The sequence below is a fragment of the Bubalus kerabau genome, chromosome 1, assembly GCF_029407905.1.
Source record: "Bubalus kerabau isolate K-KA32 ecotype Philippines breed swamp buffalo chromosome 1, PCC_UOA_SB_1v2, whole genome shotgun sequence".
NCBI lineage: Eukaryota > Metazoa > Chordata > Mammalia > Artiodactyla > Bovidae > Bubalus > Bubalus kerabau.
In genome coordinates, this window is record NC_073624.1 from 22,446,710 (window position 1) to 22,467,845 (window position 21,136).

At 35.0% G+C, this 21,136-nt stretch overlaps 1 protein-coding gene across 1 annotated transcript; it reads right to left on the reverse strand.

Annotated features, from left to right (window-relative positions):
• Nucleotides 1-704: 704 nt before the first annotated feature.
• Nucleotides 705-20,345, reverse strand: LOC129641392 (killer cell lectin-like receptor 5). The gene is made up of 10 exons (XM_055566124.1): nt 19,753-20,345; nt 10,728-10,858; nt 10,226-10,342; nt 8,081-8,173; nt 7,066-7,185; nt 5,885-5,956; nt 5,598-5,749; nt 3,912-4,009; nt 947-1,112; nt 705-852 (listed from the first exon to the last, which is right to left on the reverse strand). The coding sequence occupies exons 2-9, from the start codon at nt 10,759-10,761 to the stop codon at nt 983-985; spliced, it is 816 nt and encodes a 271-aa protein (XP_055422099.1). The 5' UTR covers nt 10,762-10,858; nt 19,753-20,345; the 3' UTR covers nt 705-852; nt 947-982.
• Nucleotides 20,346-21,136: the final 791 nt, after the last annotated feature.

A 21,136-nucleotide genomic window follows, 5' to 3' on the forward strand; every position in this document is an offset into this window, starting at 1 on the left:
AAAGATTCAAAGTGGGTGAATGAGTGAATAACAGATAATTAGTGTCAAACAAAAGCAGTACCAATAAAGAGGAGAAAAGAGAAGATGAATAATGACATTCTAAGATGATTGAGAAGTGAGAAAGTACATAATCAGTGTAGAAATTTTGCTCAAGTACAGTTACTGTGAAAAGAAACCTATAGAAGGAGTGATTAGAAGACATGAATATAACAAATAGATAGAGATGTATGGGTGTATTTATGGATTGAAAGTAATGCTCTTTAAGTGGAAGTGGTTGCATGTAGGCAATGGAGGAATTAATGACGTAACAACTTGAAACTGTGGGATTTAGGGGAGAACTGACCCAGCTTCTATTTAAAAATAGCCTTCGGCAGGAAGTTTAACTTTTCCACTAAGATGAGAAACAAGAAATTAAAGATGTTAAATGAAACTGATATATTGAAAATCTGCTAGGAAGACTTTTGCAAGCAGTTTTGAGAAACATATAACTTTAGCAATTTGTTTTAATTAATTTAAAAAATTTTTCTGCCTTTTATTATTATTATTCATATTTCTTTGTATTTTTTACATTTTTGTATGCTATGTTGTAAACCGTTTATCACTTATATTCCCCACTATATTTGTTTTACAGGATTATTTTCATAGGTCATAATTGAAAATAAATAAGTAGATTTTTAAATATAAAAAGACTCCTAGAGACTAAGTATTTATGACAAATATGTTTATTAATTCATTTCTATAATTCTCAAAAAATCAAAAGGGTCTGAGTGTCTATGCTTTGTGTGACACTCTGATAATTTTGCTTTAACTCTAGACTCTGGATTCTTCTTTCATGAAGTCATTTATCAGTTTCTGCCAAAAACAAAAAAGTTATGAATAACGTAAAGTGACAGTAGAATAAAGATAGGCAGATTGTGAATCTGGAATGTTACTGAGATGTGCAAACCTCATCAGTTTTCTTTTAACCTTCTTCTTCTGAGTTTTAAGCACAGACAGGCTTCTCACACAGGCACGAGGAAGACACGGTGCAGTTATCTATGCCGACAGTGTGCACACCTGCATACACACATTTCCCCTGGAAATCCATACTTGGCTTTGGTAGACGCCACTTGCTGTGTTCAAATAAAGTAACATTACTTTAGAACATGATGTGTGAAATTTATTATACCTGGCACTGTAGGGAATTCAGGGGAGTAAAGGCACTCACTCTCCCTCTTTTCAAAGAACTCACACGATGGTATATACACAAAGAGATAGGCATATGATAAGTAAGTTTCACAAAATGTGTTAATTATTTCTAAGTACTGGCTTCCCTGATAGCTCAGTTGGTAAAGAATCCACCTGCAATGCGGGAGACCCAGGTTCGATTCCTGGCTCGGGAAGATCCCTTGAAGAAGGGAAAGGCTACCCACTCCAGTATTGTGGCCTGGAGAATTCCATGGACAGTCCATGGGGTTGCAAAGAGTCAGACAGGACTGAGAGACTTTCACTTTTACTTTATTGTCCAAAATGTTTGTTCATTTTTTTTCCTGTAACAGTTTATGGAAAAATCAGAACAAACTTTTGGCCAACCCAATATTTTATATGTGGGAAAAGATACACCTGTATAAAGAAGAAGAGACTGGTCCAGTTGGGAAAATTATGACAATAGCAGGAAAGACAGGACATATGATCTGGGATACAGAATTAAGTTTAAGTATAGACCATCACAACTACACTATTGTAAAGTAATTAGCCTCCAATTAAAATAAATTAATTTTAAAAAGAAAACACACTCATGTACAGTTGCAGCTGGAATGGGAATACCTTAATTGTAAATATGTTAGATATAAAAGCTAGCCAGAATAACTAACAAAATTTAGAATATATATATATATATATATTTATATATATATATATATATATATATATATATATATATATATGCATGCATGCACGTTGTTACTTGAGTCGTGTCCGACTCTGTGTGACCCCATAGATGGCAGCCCATCAGGCTCCTCTGTCCACAGGATTCTCTAGGCAAGAATACTGGAGTGGGTTGCAGTTTCCTTTTCCTATATATATTCTAAATTTTGTGTGTGTATATATATACACATATACGTATATTTGTGTGTGTGAGAGAGCATGTGAATATATGTGCGTACGGATCCTTGAACAATGTGGATTTCAACTATGCAGTTCTAACTATATGAAGATTTTTTTCAATAGTAAATCCTACAGTATTACAGGATCCATGGCTAGTTTAACATGTAGTTTTAAAGGGCCAATTAAAACTTTTAAGCAGATTTTCTTCTACATGGAGGAGTTGGTGCCCCTAACCCCCACCCCTGCTCTACATTGTTCAAAGATCAACTGTATATGTATTATGCTGGGACAGTTGCCTCTGCTCTGATACATTCATCTTACTTCAATTTATAAAATCACCACTGGTATAAATGCTAGTAGGCAGATTCTACCAAACATTCTGATTGAATTTAATTCTTTACTAAAGATCTAGATTATAAGGAATATTTTAGTTCAATGTCAATAAAATGACTTTTCATCCACTCTAGAGCAAAGCTGGTTGTTTAATACTATCTGAAAAAAAAGACAAAGCTTATTTACTGAATTGCTAAAGGCATAGCACATTTTTTTTAAAAACCAAAGGAACTAGAAAGAAATTCTGAACTGTGTTGGGAAAATTAAATTGCCAAAATAGTTCATACATTATTTCATTTATTAATTTAACATATCTATTGAATGTTCTATGTTCCAAACATTGTACAAGGTTTGAAGTAGAGGAAACCTTTCAACTCATAAAATTCCTATAATTAAAATGATCGACCATAAAAGTCAAAATAGATTAAAAATTTGATGCATTAGTACAGCGATTTCAGGAAAATATTCACATATGTTTACACACAAAATATTCATAAAAACTATGAAATATTTAAGGGACATATACGATGACTAAAATTATTTAAATATTAAATTCTAGTATATGATGAATGATATTAAAACCAGTGATAAACAATGAGTCATTTAAGCAGCGCTCTGAAAAGTGATTGCTTAATTGAAATATACATAGAGAGACAGATATAATTACATCTACATTTGAACACACATGTACATGCCTCAGCTTTCTCCTTCACACCTTTATGTGTTAAGATAAATTTCAAATGAATTTAAAAAATCTAATTTTATTTAAATGTTAATCATCTGTTTATGTGATAGAAGCAAGTAAACTTAAAGAGCAAATTATTAAAGGAAAAAACTGGAAAGCTGTGCCTGTAAGAGAAGTTACAAACTATATACAAGAAATCTTAAAAGAAATAAAAAGATAAATAGGATAAAACTGTCAGAAGTATTGACATTATAAGTTAGAAGAAAAACAGCCTTGCTAAACATCAGACTAATATAACCTAATGGAACAAAGTAAAAATAATTGGCTATCAAGATTATCAATCTTATTCTCTAAGATTGGCACATGGTGATGAAAGAGCTTGAAATATTTTTTCCTGACATAGTTGTCTAATGCAGTGTTTCTGAATAACAACTGAAATATATGCCTTTAAAACCAAAAAATAGACCCAAATTATTTGGATGAGAAATGATAGTTCTATGCTTGTTCCCAATAAAAATACCAGAGAGGTACTCAGATTCATACTTACGATATTCTTTCCCATAATTATATTTCTTACTTGAAATTGTAATCATTCAGGTCATCTAATAATAAGGATATACTTACACTAATTTTAAAATATCTAAATGACTTAATGATTTACAAAATTGCTGACAATATAATATGAAATAACAAAAGCGAGAAGTAAAGAGGACTAAATTTGGTCCCTAATAATCTCTATTTCCTCAGAACTCTTTAGGCCAGACATTGGAAAAGGAGTAAGGCATTGGATTATTTAGTAGAAACTTACAGGCCAGAAGAAAGAGAACCATCCTCCCACTTCCATTCATTGTCCTTATAAGACAGGCCAAGCCAAGTTTGGTTTACTGCAAGTAACTTCAGAATACACTGCATGGAAACAGAATGCACAAAGCTATTAACACCAGAAGTCCATTAGACATAAAAATACAGAACTTGTGTCTCAGTTCAGTTCAGTTCAGTCACTCAGTTGTGTCTGACTCTTTGAGACCCCATGGGCTGCAGCATGCCAGGCTTCCCTGTCCTGTGTCTAAAGAATCATAAAAAAGAATCTAAAAAACTGGTGTCTAAATAATCATAAAAATAATGCAGTATATATATGCCCACTGATAAGTGAAACATTGAAACAATATTTGAGTTCTTCTTCAACCCAAAAAATTAAAAAAAGAAAGCTAATCATTTTTTTTTGTTTTTTAGCTTAGTCCCAGTAATGAAAAGGGTTTTATTTCCCAGTGTATTTTAGAAATATTTAAGTTGCAAAAAGAAAGGGCACAGTGTTAACTGTATTTTAATTCATACACTTTTTTAAACTTACATATATTTTTTAAAAATTATTGCACAAATACATGCACTTGGTTTTAGAAGTCAAGTGATGCTAAATATATATATATGTGTGTGTGTGTGTGTGTATAGTCATCCCTCCCTCACTAAATGCCTTTCTCCAGAGGCAATTATCTGCTCTGTTTGTCCTATGACTTCCTATTTTACAAAGGCAGAATTTTTAGTCTCATGCTCTATTTTCTCACCTCCTGTCTCTTTTTGATATAGTTACTTCACAATTTTTAGCTTGTGTTTTAATACTTTTACCAGGTTAATATTATTTTTTTCTGAGCCAAATAGTAAGTGATGATATAACAGAAAAATTTCCACTTAAGAGGACACCACACCAATATATGAATCACTTTATTATTTGACCATTTGTTCAACCCTGTGCCTGTTCTTAGAGCTTGAGATACATCATGGAACAAAAATGTGAAAAATCCCTGCCTTGGAGGGTTGTAGGCCAGACAGAAGTCAACAACATACATATAAATAATATGATATATAAGAAGATGACAAGTGCTATAAAAATTAAAGCAGGGTAAGAATGCCTACAAGTGAAGAGGAGAGGTCCAGGGGTGGGGTGGGTGCTGATACACAGGTTGCAATTTTAAGTAGGTGTCAGGGCAGGTCTCATTAAGAGGGTGACAAGTGTATAAACAGCTGAAGGAGATGAAGTAGTTCACCATGGTTGTATCAGAGAGAAGAATATTACATGCAGTGAAGTGAAAATGTTCGTTGCTCAGTCATGTGGAACTCTTTGCAACCCCAAGGACTATACCCCACAAGGCTCCTCTATTAATGGGATTCTCCAGGCAAGAATACTGGAGTAGGTTGCAATTCCCTTCTCCAGGGGATCTTCCCGACCCAGGGAGAGAACCTAGGTCTCTTACACTGCAGGCAGATTCTTTACCCTCTGAGCCACCAGGGAAGAGGGAACAGCAAATGCAATGTTTCTGCAATGAATGTGTGCATGTATGTTAGGAAAGAAAGGTGGAGCACTCAAGGGAAACATGAATGGAAATGAAACAAGAGAGCTCCCCTTACCCTGATTTCAGAGCTGCCGGTGAGCCCTTCCTTCCACTGGTGGCTACTACACATTTATATCCCAGAAGTAAAGAACAAAATACAGTCTCACCATCAATCTACTCCTTTCTGTGTTTAAAAATGTAGCATTCCAAGAGACACAAAGATCTGAACACTCTGACCAAGAAACTGTTTTCAGGGTCTGGTAGTAGCAGTGGTCTCTGTGTTGTACCCAGTGACTCAGAGGGGATCCACACCCGTCTCCTAGGAAAGAAAATATAACTCAGAGCCCACAGAAACTCCCAAACAAGGCCTTATGTCTTCACACTTCCCTGCTTAAAAGATGAGGTCATTATTAAAAATTATTGTCAACTCAGAATTGTCTCACTTCCAAATTACCTCCTTTTGCCTTTAGTTCTTGTAGAGCCTCAGTCATATTCTTATTCTGGTTTTGGAGCTTCTCTAGGATTTCTATATAAGACAACGAGACTTAACATTAAAGATGACCACACATTTCATCTGATTTTGTACTATTTCAAGAGTCATAATAATAACAATGGTCAAGAGGCACAGTGTACAAATAGTTTTAGTCCAGTTCCCTTCCCTACTTAATTAGCTTCATCTCTGCCTGAAGTAATCAGGTGTTTAGAAATTAGCCTTTTAAAATGCACAATTTAGTGATTATAGTCAGCAGTACTGTATTATAAGCTCAAAATTGCTAAAGGAATAGATCTCATTTATTGTCAACACAAAAAATGAAATGACAACTTGTGTCATAATAAAGGCATAAGCTAATGCTATTATAGTAGCCATATTGCGATATACAAATGTTTCAAAACCACATGTTGTACAGTTCAAAATTACACAAAGTTATGTGTTAATCACATTTCAATAAAAAAAAAAGAAACCAGGCTTTTAGCATGATGAATCACTAAGGGACTCTCAGGTTGTTCATTTAATTATTCAATATAGGTTTAATATCTCAAAGGAAAAAGCTAACATTTTAATCCAAGGCTTTTGTAAAATACTTATCTACACTATTTTTGTATTAAAATTTAATTAGCATAAAAGAAGCCTTATGATAATTATTATAAACACCCCCTCCTTAGGAGGCACTTACAAACTATGACAATGCCATTGATTTCCAGATATTTGTATTCTTCCATTTTCATGCTCCCTGAACATTTTGCGCATACCTCGCCTGCACACTTTGAAACTTTTGTTTATGTTTGGTTTATATGTTTTCTTTAAGTTTCCCAAGGGCAGGGTTCATATTGTATTTATCATTGATCACCAGCCAAGTGGCTGGCACCTGGTGTGCATTGAATAAATGTGCATGCTTAACTGAGTGAACAAGTTAGTTAAATACTACAAGAGGATACATTTGGTAGATATGAGACTCCTGCAGTTTCAGAAGATCAATGAAGAATTAAAAAAAAAAAAAAAAAACAAGAAGCCATCAAAACCACTATGTTGCTGTATAAACTCCTTTTTTATTATATAACCAATCATTTTATGGCTGCAACAAGAAAAACAATCTAGCATTCTATAAAGATAATTTGTTCTAGTTCTAAAATTACCTTTATTTTGGTCAAGAAGTTTTTGAATCTGAATAAATTTTTCCTCTTTGTTTTGGAAAGACTCATTCCATTGGTTAAAGCTCTTCATCTTGCTCTCTGATTCCTGAACACTTTGAAAGTCTAGAACAAGAATTCCAGATAAATATAAAACACATGCTCAGTTATGAAATGGTAGAGAGACTGTGAAGCTTAATTTTTTTTGAAGCTTAATTTTTGTAGCATATCCTTAATAAAGTTCCCAACAAATGTTTTAACAACTATAATAAGATATTTAGCTAAATATGTTTTCATTTATCCACTGTTACTTTTAAAGTCTACACCTAAATCTAAAATATCATTCTAATTCCTTGTAAGATTGAACGTATGCTTATATTAACAGAACAATGCTTCAGCTGAATTAAAACAGATGACAATGGCAAAAGCCAAGTCTCAAATAAATCTTTTGGCATCATGACTTGATGTAATGTGTAGAATTTCACTTTCTAATCAAATCTTAAAGTTCTGAATTTCAAACTAACGTTATCAATGTGAAAACACTATACTTAAATAACTAGTTGTGAACAATTTTAATACTAATTAAAATATTCTGTTCATCTAATTTATGATGCTAGAGAAATGGGCAGTGTGAAGAAATTGTAAAAGAAGTTACTTTTTATTTTCAGAGTAAAGACGCTACATATTCACTGAGCTTGATATCTTGGTAGGTTGTAATCTTCAAAATAACCTTCAAAATAATGATTCTGTGATTATAGTAGTATAATCACTACTATTAATATCTTCTGCAGTAATTTCAATCATATAATCTCCTTGGGAAAAAATGATTATTGAGAGCTCACAAGGTTAAATTCATTCATAAAATAAAAAGTGTAATATTTTTATATCATTTTTTTCCTGTTCTTCATTCAGTATGGCAATAAAACATTTACCAAAAACTATTATCTGGAAATGATTCAAAGAAACATTATAATCTGACAAACAGTCTATTATTTCTTTTTCTCCAATTAAGTGGACTTACACTGGTAACCAAAGAATCCACACAGCATCAAAAGCAGCAGGCTGAAGATTCCCAGGATCACAGGAATTATGAGAGAGAAGGAAAAACGAGAAGCTAAGAAACAGAGTGAGTGAAAAATCAGAGATAAAGTAAGCTCCTGTTATTTGAAAAATTAATATCATTATTTTAATATTATTGTTTAAGTGCTATATATTTTATGAAAAATAATACCCAAAGTGTGAATTACTATAAACTATTAGGCTGAATAAGAGAGGAAAAAGTATTTTAGAGGATTTACAGAAAATAATTAATGTAGCAGACCTGATTTCTATTCTGAAAGGCCCGCTTACAAGGTTGGCCATGGCTGGGATCTGGAAACCTACATTTCAGTAGTTTCCACAACCACTAATTGATAGGAATGGCTCACCTTGTCTTCTCTGTTTGTACAAACAATATAGCTTTTGCTTCCCCTTGGGAAGTCTGGAATTTTGTCACATGCCAACCAGATGCTACCTATGGGATTAACCCCCTAATAAATACTCTGAACATTGATTCTCTAATGAGTTTCCCTGGTTGTCAACATTTGACACATTGTCATGATGTATTGCTGGGGGAATTCCTGTGACCTGTGTGACTCTACTGGGAGAGGACTCTAGGAAGGTTGAGCCTGGTCTCCCCCACACTTCACTTCATGCACCTTTTCCCTTTGCTGATTATGTTTGTTATCCTTCCATTGTCATAAATCTCAGCTACAAGTACAACTCTATAGGGTCCTGTGAGTTCTCCTAGTGAATCATTAAACCTGGGCTTATCTTTGGGGACTTACAGTGCAGGTAAAAAATTTACATATAGGTATTATTAAAATTATCCTTAAATATTAGGTACAAACTTTCAGTTCAGACTACATTACCCTCATTAATACAATCAGATAGAAAAATGATTATCAATATTAAATCTGTGCTATTATTAAGATAGAACTCTTTTTTTTAAACTTGATGACTTGTAGTAGATTCCCTTGATGTGTGCGTGCTAGTCACTTCAGTCATGTTGGACTCTTTGCGACCCTATGGACTGTAGCCCATCAGGCTCCTCTGTCCATGAGATTCTCCAGGGAAGAATACTGGAGTGGGTTATCATCCCTCCTCCAAGGAATCTTCCTGACCCAGGGTACCTGAATCTCTTACATCTCCTGCATTGGCAAGCAAGTTCTTTACCACTAGCACCACCTGGGAAGCCCCATTCATAAAGAATTACAGTAAATCTTATGACTGTTTTAAAGGGACAATAGTTGGTTTTAGATGAAACAATATCTATAATTTATTCAATTTCACAAAAGTATATGCTTCATCCCCACATTCTAGAAATTAAACTTTCAGAGATCATTGTTAATAGTTTTTTGTTGGTAAGTTTATTTCCCTCCAAAACAAATGTATAAACTCTAGTGTAAAAAAAAAGTATTTTTTTTTGTACTTCAAAAATAAAGAATTGTACTTTTGAAACAAAATGAAAAGCTGCCGTATTAGAGAATAGTTATTTTTATAACTAATATCCAAATCATTTATTTAACTTTCTGTATAATATAACCTGGTGGTTATCAACCAGAGGAAAGTTTAATCCCCAGAGGACAATATTAAATATTTGGAGACATTCTTGGTGTGATAATTGAGGGTCAAGTAGTACTGACATCTAGTGCATAGATGTCAAAAAGATGCTAAACATCCTACAATCACTAACCGAGAGTCATCTAGCCCAAAATGTCCTTAAACCTGAGGTTGAGAAACCCTCCTCTACTAAATGATGTTGGTTAATTATGATCAAAAAGAGGTATCATATAATAGGGTTTTATCTTTGTCTTTTTTACAAATTTTCTGAGTTTTAAACCTTGATCAAGTTCTCTGTTTTATGTAAGAAAACAATTCTAAATGTGGACCCTGGCTTCTTCCATCTTTAACTATGCTCCTTCATATATGAAAACTTCAAACTTCTGTCAGAAAATACGCATTTGTTTTACTCCTAAATACATGTTCTAAACATTCTCATCTCTATATTTTTTCTAAATTTTAAAATTTCTAAATAGTAACAATTAGAGAAACATAAAATGGAAGGTGTACCTAAAGATAACAAAGAGAGACCATAAATGAATAAACTCTAGTGTATCTACTTTACCGTTCACGTTGGTGTGCTCAGGAATTGGGCCCCATTCATCCTCAGGAGGAGGAGGAGGAAGGGCAAGAGATGGTTCCAAGTCCACAATAGGGATGGTCTCTGTCTGCTCTGTATTTTCTTTTAACACAGAAAATATATCATAACTTTACAACTTTGTAAAATGAGATTAGAATTTGAGAACCATTACTATTTCCAAAGATCCCTAGAAATACAAATATTATAGAAATAAAATTAAAGATACTCAAATCACATTTCCACTCAACAGCCCATCCAGCTTTCCTAAAAGTATTTAAGCTGGTTGATTACACTTTGGATCGAGTCAAGAAATAAGATAATTATTTTTTAAAATATGTTTAAAAGCAATCTTTCAGGTAATCTGGGAAATGTTAAAAATATAATGCTCCTAGAATAATTATAACTAGCATTATATCAAATAAAAACCACCAAAATTGTATTTTCATTAAAATGGCATAAGTCATTTAGATTTAAAAAGAAAAAATACCTGGAGGTTGTTCACAGTCTGAAGCATCTGACATTCTAAAGCCTTTTGGATTATTTATTTATCCCAAGTGTGAAGAAGAGCTTACAAAGATGTTGGCAGGTGAATGAAGAGTTATCTCTTCCACTTTCTTCCTAGAATTGATGAGAAGATCAGACATAGTCTCAGGTGGGGCAGCTACTTACAGTTGTATGAAACTAACTAAATTTGGCAAAAAAACCACAGAGGAAATGTGAATCTATAACTGGATATTTTCTAATAGGTATACAGAAATAAAGTCAACCCTACTTAACTAAACTATATACTGCTGCTGCTACTGCTAAGTCGCTTCAGTCGTGTCCAACTCTGTGCGATCCCAGAGACGGCAGCCCACCAGGCTCCCCCATTCCTGGGATTCTCCAGGCAAGAACACTGGAGTGGGTTGCCATTTCCTTCTCCAATGCATGAAAGTGAAAAGTGAGAGTGAAGTCGCTCAGTCGCATCCGACTCTTAGCGACCCCATGGACTGCAGCCTACCAGGCTTCGCCATCCATGGGATTTTCCAGGCAAGAGAACTAGAGTGGGGTGCCATTGCCTTCTACAAACTATATACAACAAACCTTTAAGTATCATCTGGTTTGTTTAGGTAATAGTCCATCGCTCCAGAAATTAATTAGGAAAAGCCACTATCATAAATAATATAGCTGAGTATTCTAGAGTGAAATGTTTCATGAAACTTGAGTATGAAGTAAGGGAAGATACAAATATAAGGAAACTGGAAAAAGGAGTAACACTGGAAATAACATCTGTTTGTTAAAGGTAGATTTAAACGACTTCCTATATAAAATGGCACTTGAAGATGGAAATCACAAAATAAAATCTGTATGTCCAAATAGTGACAGATTGGCTTAAAGTTTTTTGATACTACCCCCACCCAACTTTGTTTCAAAGGAAAAGCAAATTCTATTCATATAAATATGGTTGCGTTAACCACCGAAATCAACCTTTTACTCTTCACTGCTCAACTGAAAAAAAGTTCAATATTTGCAGTGGGAATAAATAGATAATGTACACAAACAAAAATAGACATAAGATTTTTCTCATTGGGTTTATAACCTCATAGAAACTAATGTATGTTCAAGTCTGGTTGAAACCACACAAGATACCTCAGATACAGGCAGTGGTCATGTTTCCCATCCTCCTATGTCCAGTTCAGATCAAATGGTTTTACAAGTAATCCTAAAATAGACCACATTTTATCGCTTAATGTATGAAAACCCAAGATTGGTTGACTAAAAAGAATATTATAACCTTACTCTTCAAAGATCTCAGTAAAGCCAGGGATGGAGAAAGCAGAGACTTCATAAAAAATATTCTACACTGACTTTCTGCCTATATTGTAATTCAATTTTATTTTGTTTACTTTCTCACTCTAAATTTAAAAATATGATTATGTTGCTTTGGGTCAGGATTCAGAAAAGTTGGAAAAATGGAAAAGTATTAATCATTAATATGTGAATATCACTTATAAGCCAATATGAAAATATTATATGGACATACACAGTATCCTATTCTTGGGTAGTTCTATTATATTAGCATGAAATAACTTTTATTGTATTATAGCTCTGTGATATGATTAACCACCTCTCCACTTGGGTGGTTATATATCCATGTATTTCAAAGACAGAACGCTTTAAAGAATAGTTAGAAGGAAGGTTCTAATAAGTTTTGTCATGTTTAGGAGCAAAAAACAAGTAGAAAAGTAGTGGGCACTTACAATAGCATATAAAAAAGGGAAAAAGGAAGGAAAATGAGGGGGAACAATATAAAAAGAAGAATAAAAACAAGAAGAAACAATATATGCAAATATGTTTAATTCAAATGAATATAAAAAATTATTGACACTGGTGATCACAGGCAAATGGACTGTGGATAATTATTAGGCCTCATATTATATTGCATATTTATTTATCATGTTTTAAAACAAATTCTAATAGATATAGGGAAATGAAATCAAAGAGTGATTTGACATTAAAAAATTCATGTTGTGAACAAATTTTCTTAAAGAACACTCATGACAGTATTATATTTGAGAACCAGAAATATTAAAAAATATATGTCCATAAACTAAGGATTAGTTAGTTCCCTATTAATATAATGAAATATTATACATCCAATATAATCACCTTATTGAAATCTTCTTTATGACACAGGCATATGTTAGTATAGGTAAATTTACTGAATTAAAAAGACTACACCAGAGGGAGGGTATGGGGAGGGAGGAGGGAGGAGGGTTCAGGATGGGGAACACAGGTATACCTGTGGCAGATTCATTTCGATATTTGGCAAAACTAATACAATATTGTAAAGTTTAAAAATAAAATAAAATAAAAAAAAAAAGACTACATCTAACTAAAAGAGTTTCTGCATATCAGGGCAAATGAAAATACCAACAAAATGAAAAGAAAAACCTCAAAATAGTAGAAAACACTTGCAAATCATATATCTGATAAAAGTTAATATCCAGAATAGATTTCCCAGGTGGTGCAGTGATAAAGAATCTGCCTGCTGATGCAGGAGACACAAGACACTTCGGTTTGATCCTTGGGTCAGATAGAATCCCCTGGATGAGGACATGGCAACCCACTCCAGTATTCTTGCCTGGAAAATCTCATGGACAGAGAAACCTGGTGAGCTACAGTCCGAGGAGTCACAGAGAGTCAGATACAACTGAGTGACTGAACAAACACATACACAATATCGAAAATACATAAGGAACTCATACAACTCAATACCAAAAATAAAATCCAATTTTTTTAAATGGTCAGAAAAACTGAACGACATTTTTCCAAAGACATGCAGATGACCGACATGGAAAGGTGCTCAGCATCACTAATAATCAGGGAAATTTAAATCAAAACCACAATGAGATAATATCTCACCACGGTTGGAATGGCTAACATCAGGAAGACAAGAGTAAGAGGTATAAGTAAAGAAAGGAGAAAAGGAAAACCTTTTGCACTGTTGGTGGGAATAAAAATGGATGTGGCACTATGGAAAACAGTATGGAGATTTCTCAAAATATTAAAAATAGAGCTGCCATATGATCCAGAAATTCCACTTCTGGGTATATAACCAAAGGAAATGAAAACAAGAATATGAACAGATATCTTTACATTATGTTCATTGTAGCATTATTTATTAACATTAATGGCCAAGATATGGAAAACAGTACAAGTGATATATATTATAAACATGTAATGAAATATTGTATAACAAATATTTATAACTGTATGAGATCCCTTGGAGAAGAGATAGGCTACACACTTCAGTAATCTTCAGCTTCCCTGGTGGCTCAGATGGTAAAGAATCTGTCTGTGAAATTGAACGGGGGACTAATTCCTAAAGAGAAAAGTTGCTTTCAAGAAAAAAAAAGGCATATGGGAAAGAAGAAAAAGCAAATTTATATATTTCACAACACACATTATTAGAGGTACTTTACATATTGATTGCATCCAAAGGACAGTTGTTCTTTAGGTTTAATTTAATGCCATTATTAAGAAAAAATGAGGTATAATTTTCCATTGTTAGTCCAGGAAATAACCTAGAAAACAGTGAAATTCTCCTATATATACACATAGTGTTTTGTTTCAAAGATGTCAATATCCAAGGATAGTTTATCTGAAATTATGAAGAAGATTACCAATAAATATCTAAGAGACTAATGGTACTTTTCCTCCTGAATATACAGAACAATGGAGAAGGGAATGGCAACCTACTCCAATATTCTTGCCTGGAGAATCCCAAGGACAGAGGAGCCTAGTGGACTACAGTCCAAGGGGTCACAAGGGTCAGATGTGACTGAGTGACTAACACACACACACATACAGTACAATTTTTTATTTTCTAATTTTTTGTTGCTACTGTTATTCTAACTTTTTAAAGAAATTGCTGAGGATGTTTTAGAGTTTATTTGAAAACTGTACCACACAATCCCACAATTTTTGCCACTTTGCAAAAAAAGACAATGGAGAAATAGCTTCAAAATTGCTCTCTTAGATATTCATATAGTTAAGATGGTTATCTATTAACACCCTCTGATGATCAACCAATGTGTCTTAGATTGTCACCTACCACTTGATTGTACCATGAAAAATGGATTCTGCTATATAAACTAATCAATTGTCATGCAGATATTGGCAGAGGCCCATAAGATAAACAGAGAAGGCAAATGGCACCCCACTTCAGTACTCTTGCCTGGAAAATCCCACGGATGGAGGAGCCTGGTGGGCTGCAGTCCATGGGGTCACAAGGAGTCGGGCATGACTGAGTGACTTCACTTTCGCTTTTCACTTTCATGCATTGGAGAACGAAATGGCAACCTTCCCCAGTATTCTTGCCTGGAGAATTCCAGAGACAGCGGAGCCTGGCAGGCTGCCACCTACGCGGTCGCACAGAGTCGGACATGACTGGAGCAATTTAGCAGCAGCATAAAATAAAAAAGATTATAGGTCAGATTATGGGTCAGATTATAGGTCAATTAATAAAAAAACATACCCTTGGAGAAGGAAAGCAAAATTTTATAGTGGTGGTTAAGGAGAAAAAAAATATCACAACTTCCAGACTCTCAGCCCTGCTGATAAGAAGATAATTTAATTGCAATTGAATGGTTACTAGAGCCCATGTACAGCAGAGTAATTTTCAAAGTGGGAAAGTAGTTATTGAAAAGAATGATTCAGGTATAGGCGACCTTATTTGCAAAGCAAAAGTAGAGAGACAGATGTAGAGAATAAATGTATAATTATCAAGGGGGGAAGGGGAGTGAGAGGAATTGGGAGATTGGGATTGACATATTTAAACTATTGATACTATGTATAAAATAGATAACTAATGAGAACCAACTGTATAGCACAGAGAACTCTGCTCAGTGCTCTGTGGTGACCTGAATGGGAAAGAAATTCAAACAAGAGGGGATTTGTGTACACATTCAGAAAACTAAGATCATGGCATCTGGTCCCATCACTTCATGGGAAATAGATGGGGAAACAGTGGAAACAGTGTCATATTTTATTTTGGGGGGCTCCAAAATCACTGCAGATGGTGATTGCAGCCATGAAATTAAAAGACGCTTACTCCTTGGAAGGAAAGTTATGACCAAACTAGATAGCATATTCAAAAGCAGAGACATTACTTTGCCAACAAAAGTCCATCTAGTCAAGGCTATGGTTTTTCCAGTGGTCCCATATGGATGTGACAGTTGGACTGTGAAGAAAGCTGAGCGCCGAAGAATTGATGATGCTTTTGAACTGTGGTGTTGGAGAAGACTCTTGAGAGTCCCTTGGACTGCAAGGAGATCCAACCAGTCCATCCTAAAGGAGATCAGTCCCGGGTGTTCATTGGAAGGACTGATGCTGAAGCTGAAACTCTAATACTTTGGCCACCTCATGCAAAGAGTTGACTCATTGGAAAAGACTCTGATGCTGGGAGGGATTAGGAGCAGGAGGAGAAGGGGATGACAGAGGATGAGATGGCTGGATGGCATCACTGACTTGATGGACATGAGTTTAGGTAAACTCTAGGAGTTGTTGATAGGGAGGCTTGCTGTGCTGCAGTTCATGGGGTCACAAAGAGTTGGACACAGCTGAGCAACTGAACTGAACTGAATAGCTGATTCATTTTGCTGTATAGTAGAAACTAACACAACATTGTAAAGCAACTGCTTCCTGGGGAAGCAGATACATGACTCTATGCATTTGTCAAAGTTCATAGAACTGTATATCACAAAGAGTGAATTTTGATGTAGACTAAAATAAACAAAAATTCATCAAGATATCAAGGGATCCCAGAATGAGATGCAAATCACAACAAATGAATCTAACTATAATACAAATACTTGAAATAATCTCACTGAAAGTGTTGGGAAAAATAGGAGCTGACTTAAGTGGGTTTGGAAAATGGCATTTTGGTCAGAAATGATAAAGTTAGAAGCAAAAGGAACCTACATAGTGATCTAGTTGGTCAATTTGTTTCTCATGATAGATGGGTTAACACTTCTGAAACAGATTTATGTGTACAGATGGAAGTTGGTAGGAGACAGATTTCACACTTTCTGAAAAGCAAGTTACAGACCAAGCAGAAAAGGAAGGTTAGACTAAATACTGTGCCACTAGATTAGAGTCAGAAACATCTGTTTGAACTCATGTTTCACCCAATGTATATACAGATGAAGAAATATAGAAACAAATACACATACATGTGTATACATGGGCTAATACAATGCCTAGCTCTGTCCACTTAAAAAGTTAGAAGCAGTGAAACCCCCAAAGCAGCAAACATACCCAGTACCCAGATCTTGGTTTTTAAATGTTATTCATCAGAAAAAGGAACTAGAGCTCTTTGGAGAAATGACTGATTCTAAAGTTAGCACAGAGAAAATATATAAGCCTGAGAGTATCTTACAATGACAGAAAGTAGAAAGTGCTCAAAAATAAAAAGATTAGGGTAGGTCAAAGGCACAGAGGAGCTACCTAAAAGATCTCCTAATAGGCAAAAGTGGAACAATTTATGCAATGAAAGTAATAAAGTAGTATTGCATTATAAACTCAAGAATAAAATTAATATCAGTGAGCCCATGCTACTAAAAATAAGTGATTGAATAATTAAATAAATGGGAGAGAAAAGACAAATCTTTACAGAATAATTTCAGACCTTCTGCCCAGGAGGAGTAGTTTAACTCTGACTGAGGGTAGACTGGCTTTGGTGACTTGCTTTGTTCCATAGAACAGAGCTTGGAAAGAAGAAAATGATAACTCCACAGTGGGAAAACCTGACAAACACAAATTAACCAAGTGATAAGGTTAAGATCACCTTATCTTATCACCTTATCCATACCTTGTAGATAAATGTATCCCTGATAAGACCTGATGATTAGGTTAGTTCACCTTTGTGATAGTTTTTCTGAAAATCCCACATCTCCAGTCTAAACAAGAGAAAAACATCAGAAGAACAAACTTAAGGGGCATTTGACATGAAACCTGGCCACAAGAAAAGACTGGAAGTGTTACAGAACAAACAAAACATTATGATTGAATGTCGTGTTGTATCCTAAATTGAAAAAATGCCATTTGCAGCAACATGGTGCTATTGTTCTATCAGTCAGTCGTGTCTGACCTCATGGACTGCAGCAGGTCAGGCCTTCTTGTCCCTGCAGCAACATGGATGAACTTAAAAATCAGTCGTTATACTGAGTAAAGTAAGTCAGACAGAGAAGGAGAAATATCAAATGACATTCCTTATATGCTGAAGCTAAAAAGAAATGATACCAATGAACTTATTTACAAAGAAGAAACAGAGTCTCAGACTTAGAGAACTATGTTTTCACCAGGGGGAAGAAGGATGTGGGGAAAGGATAGCTAGGGAGTTTCAGATGGGCATGTACATACTGCTCTATTTAAAGTGGATAACTAACAAAGACCTACTATATAGCACAGGGAACTTATGTGGCAGCCTGGATGGGAGAGGAGTTTGGGGGAGAATGGATACATGTATGTTTATGGCTGAATCCCTTTGCCATAACATGAAACTATCACAATATTGTTAGCTTACTCCAATACAGAATAAAATTTTTCAAGAAAAAATAAAAAAGAAAAAATTTGAAAAGCACATTAATGGAAGAAGTGATGAAATCCCAAAAAATGTTTCTCTTTCACTAATACTTAAATATTTTTTAGCTTTTTAATTTATTTACTTATTTTTTTATTGAATGATAATTACTTTACAGAATTTTGTTGTTTTCTTCAAACCTCAACATGAATCAGCCATACGTATACATATATTCCCTCCCTTTTGAATCTCCCTCCCATCTCCATGAAAAATTATTTACAGGGAAGCAATGGAGAAATAAACATAGAGAATAGACTTATGGACATGGAGAGAGGGGAGGAGAGGGTGAGATGTATGGAAAGAGTAACATGGAAAATTACATTATCATATGTAAAATAGATAGCAAATGGGAATTTCTGTATGGCTCAGGAAACTCAAACAGGGGCTCTGACTAATATTTAAATATTTTTGAACAATTATCGTCTTGTTAAATTTTTGCTTGAACTGTGCTTACATCGTAAAAATATTTCTGAATACTAATAACTGTGACCTGTTAGCTCATATTATTAAAATACCAAGACAGAAAGCAAAATAAACTTCCAATGTGCTCTGTGTATAAAGAAAGTTAGAAAATACATATTGATTTTTAATTTTTATAATAGGAGAAATAGAGCATACATAATATTTTGAAAAATCTGATATCACCAAGATTATTTTTAAGAAGTATACTTTGTAAATGGCAAATACTAGGTTTCCAATGCTAAAATTTTTTTAACATCATCCTCTTTTCCATATTTTGAAATTTTGAGTTCTTTGAGTTTGTTTCTTTTGGTGCTAATTAAAGACTGAGGTTTATATGAAATAACAGACTGTTCAATGTTCATCAGTTGTGGATGTGTTTGTGTTTATCTACATGAGTATGTTCTTGAAATTAAGACAAAAGAAAAGCCAACAAAAAGTTAAGAATACCTGTTAGGTTGTATTATCACCTCGTAAAAAAAATGATATTTATTTTTCATAAATTTCAAATTCTTTCAGGATTAAATGAGATAATATCTGCAAACTGCTTAGCACAGTGCTTTAAAATATTCAGTAATCTAGGTAAACTAATTTTTAAATTTGGAGAAACCAATTTGTAAGGTGAAGCATAATCATAGTAAAGATAAGAGAATTATGTTAAATGTGGAAGATTAAAGAATTAGTGACATTTATAAATAATGGGCACATTATATCATGCAGAAAGAAATTTCTGTAGAGAGGTATAATATTATAAAGAAAAATGATCAAGAAGTGGGTGAGAGAATTGATTTTTTGATTAAGTGGAGAAACTAGTGATCAGGAAGATGTGGAAATATTCAGTGGACTTGCTAATTTGAGAAGCTAAGGCCTAAGCAAATGTTTTCAGGTTCTAATATTACAATTACATGGTGTTGAGTGTTGAGCTTACCAGGTGGTTGTTTTAGATGAAGTCTATCGGAAAAGGCAATGGCACCCCACTCCAACACTCTTGCCTGGAAAATCCCATGGACGGAGGAGCCTCGTGGGCCGCAGTCCAGGGGGTCGCTAAGAGTAGGACAAGACTGAGCAACTTCACTTTCACTTTTCACTTTCATGCATTGGAGAAGGAAACGGCAACCCACTCCAGTGTTCTTGCCTGGAGAATCCCAGGAACAGGGGAGCCTGGTGGGCTGCTGTCTATGGGGTCGCACAGAGTCGGACATTGCCGGGGTCCAGCCCCAGCTGATCCAGGGTATTCGAAGGAGAGACGGCTAGGCGAGGGTCGGGGAACAACTGCTTAATTAAACGTTAATTAAGGATATAAAGAGTAATGGAATAAGGATAGCTCAGTAGGAAAATTCAGTGGAGAAAAGAGGCTGAGTAGCTTGGTTTACGCGGGGGACCAATAAAACTTCAAGACAAGAAGCTTGCACCACTTACGTAGGCCGCAGGCGTCCTTCCGTTCTCCCGAAGGAGAGGAGACACTGAGGCCTCCCCGGTCGGATCTTAGAAGCCCAGGCATAATTAGTAAGCATGGTGGGTTCCGCGCTCCAGATGGAGACTCAACCAGAGTGAGAGAGAGAGAGAGACATGGGGAGACCAGTATTTCGAGAAACTGATCCCAATTCTTTATTTTCCATGGTCTACTTTTATACACTGAGGTGTTATGCAAAAGTCACGCGGGGTCAGCAGTCCTGACTTTTATCAAAGTCAGGTGCTTCATACAAATGTATACAGAGGTCTTAGGGGTGTTACATCATCTTCTGGCCGGGGGGCCTGCTGACAATTTACGACCCTCTCCTTGTGACAGCGGTCAGTCAACCGGGACACTTATTTCTCCAGGGGTGATTATTCTTAAAACAGACGCCACCCAAATAAAGTTACATTCCTATAGGGTGAGGGTGTAGTGGGTTTTAGTTAAGGAAAGAATTTACTTAGCCTAAGGTCTAACGTGATTAATATCAAAGGTTAATACTTATGTCTTCTATATATTCATTAATGTGTATAAGGGCAGGGGATGTGGAGACTTAGCAGTAAACATTGGCTCAACAAATGAAAAACCTTTCACCAATACGATTTCTAATCAGCCCATTACACTTATACTAATAATTTTCTAACTTTTCTAAGGAACCTGTTTTTAGAAGGTTTAAAGCATCTCGTGCCTCTCACAGTTGGGAGGCTGTGAGCAATCACATGTGGCCGGACAAACCTATTCAGGCAGGCTAGAGGATTTCCAAAGGAGTTTGTAGGTTAAACACTGTCACACCTAGGAATTATTAACTGGAGCTGTAAGCTAACTCTTTTTTCAGAGAGAGGTAGTGGGAGACAGCCCC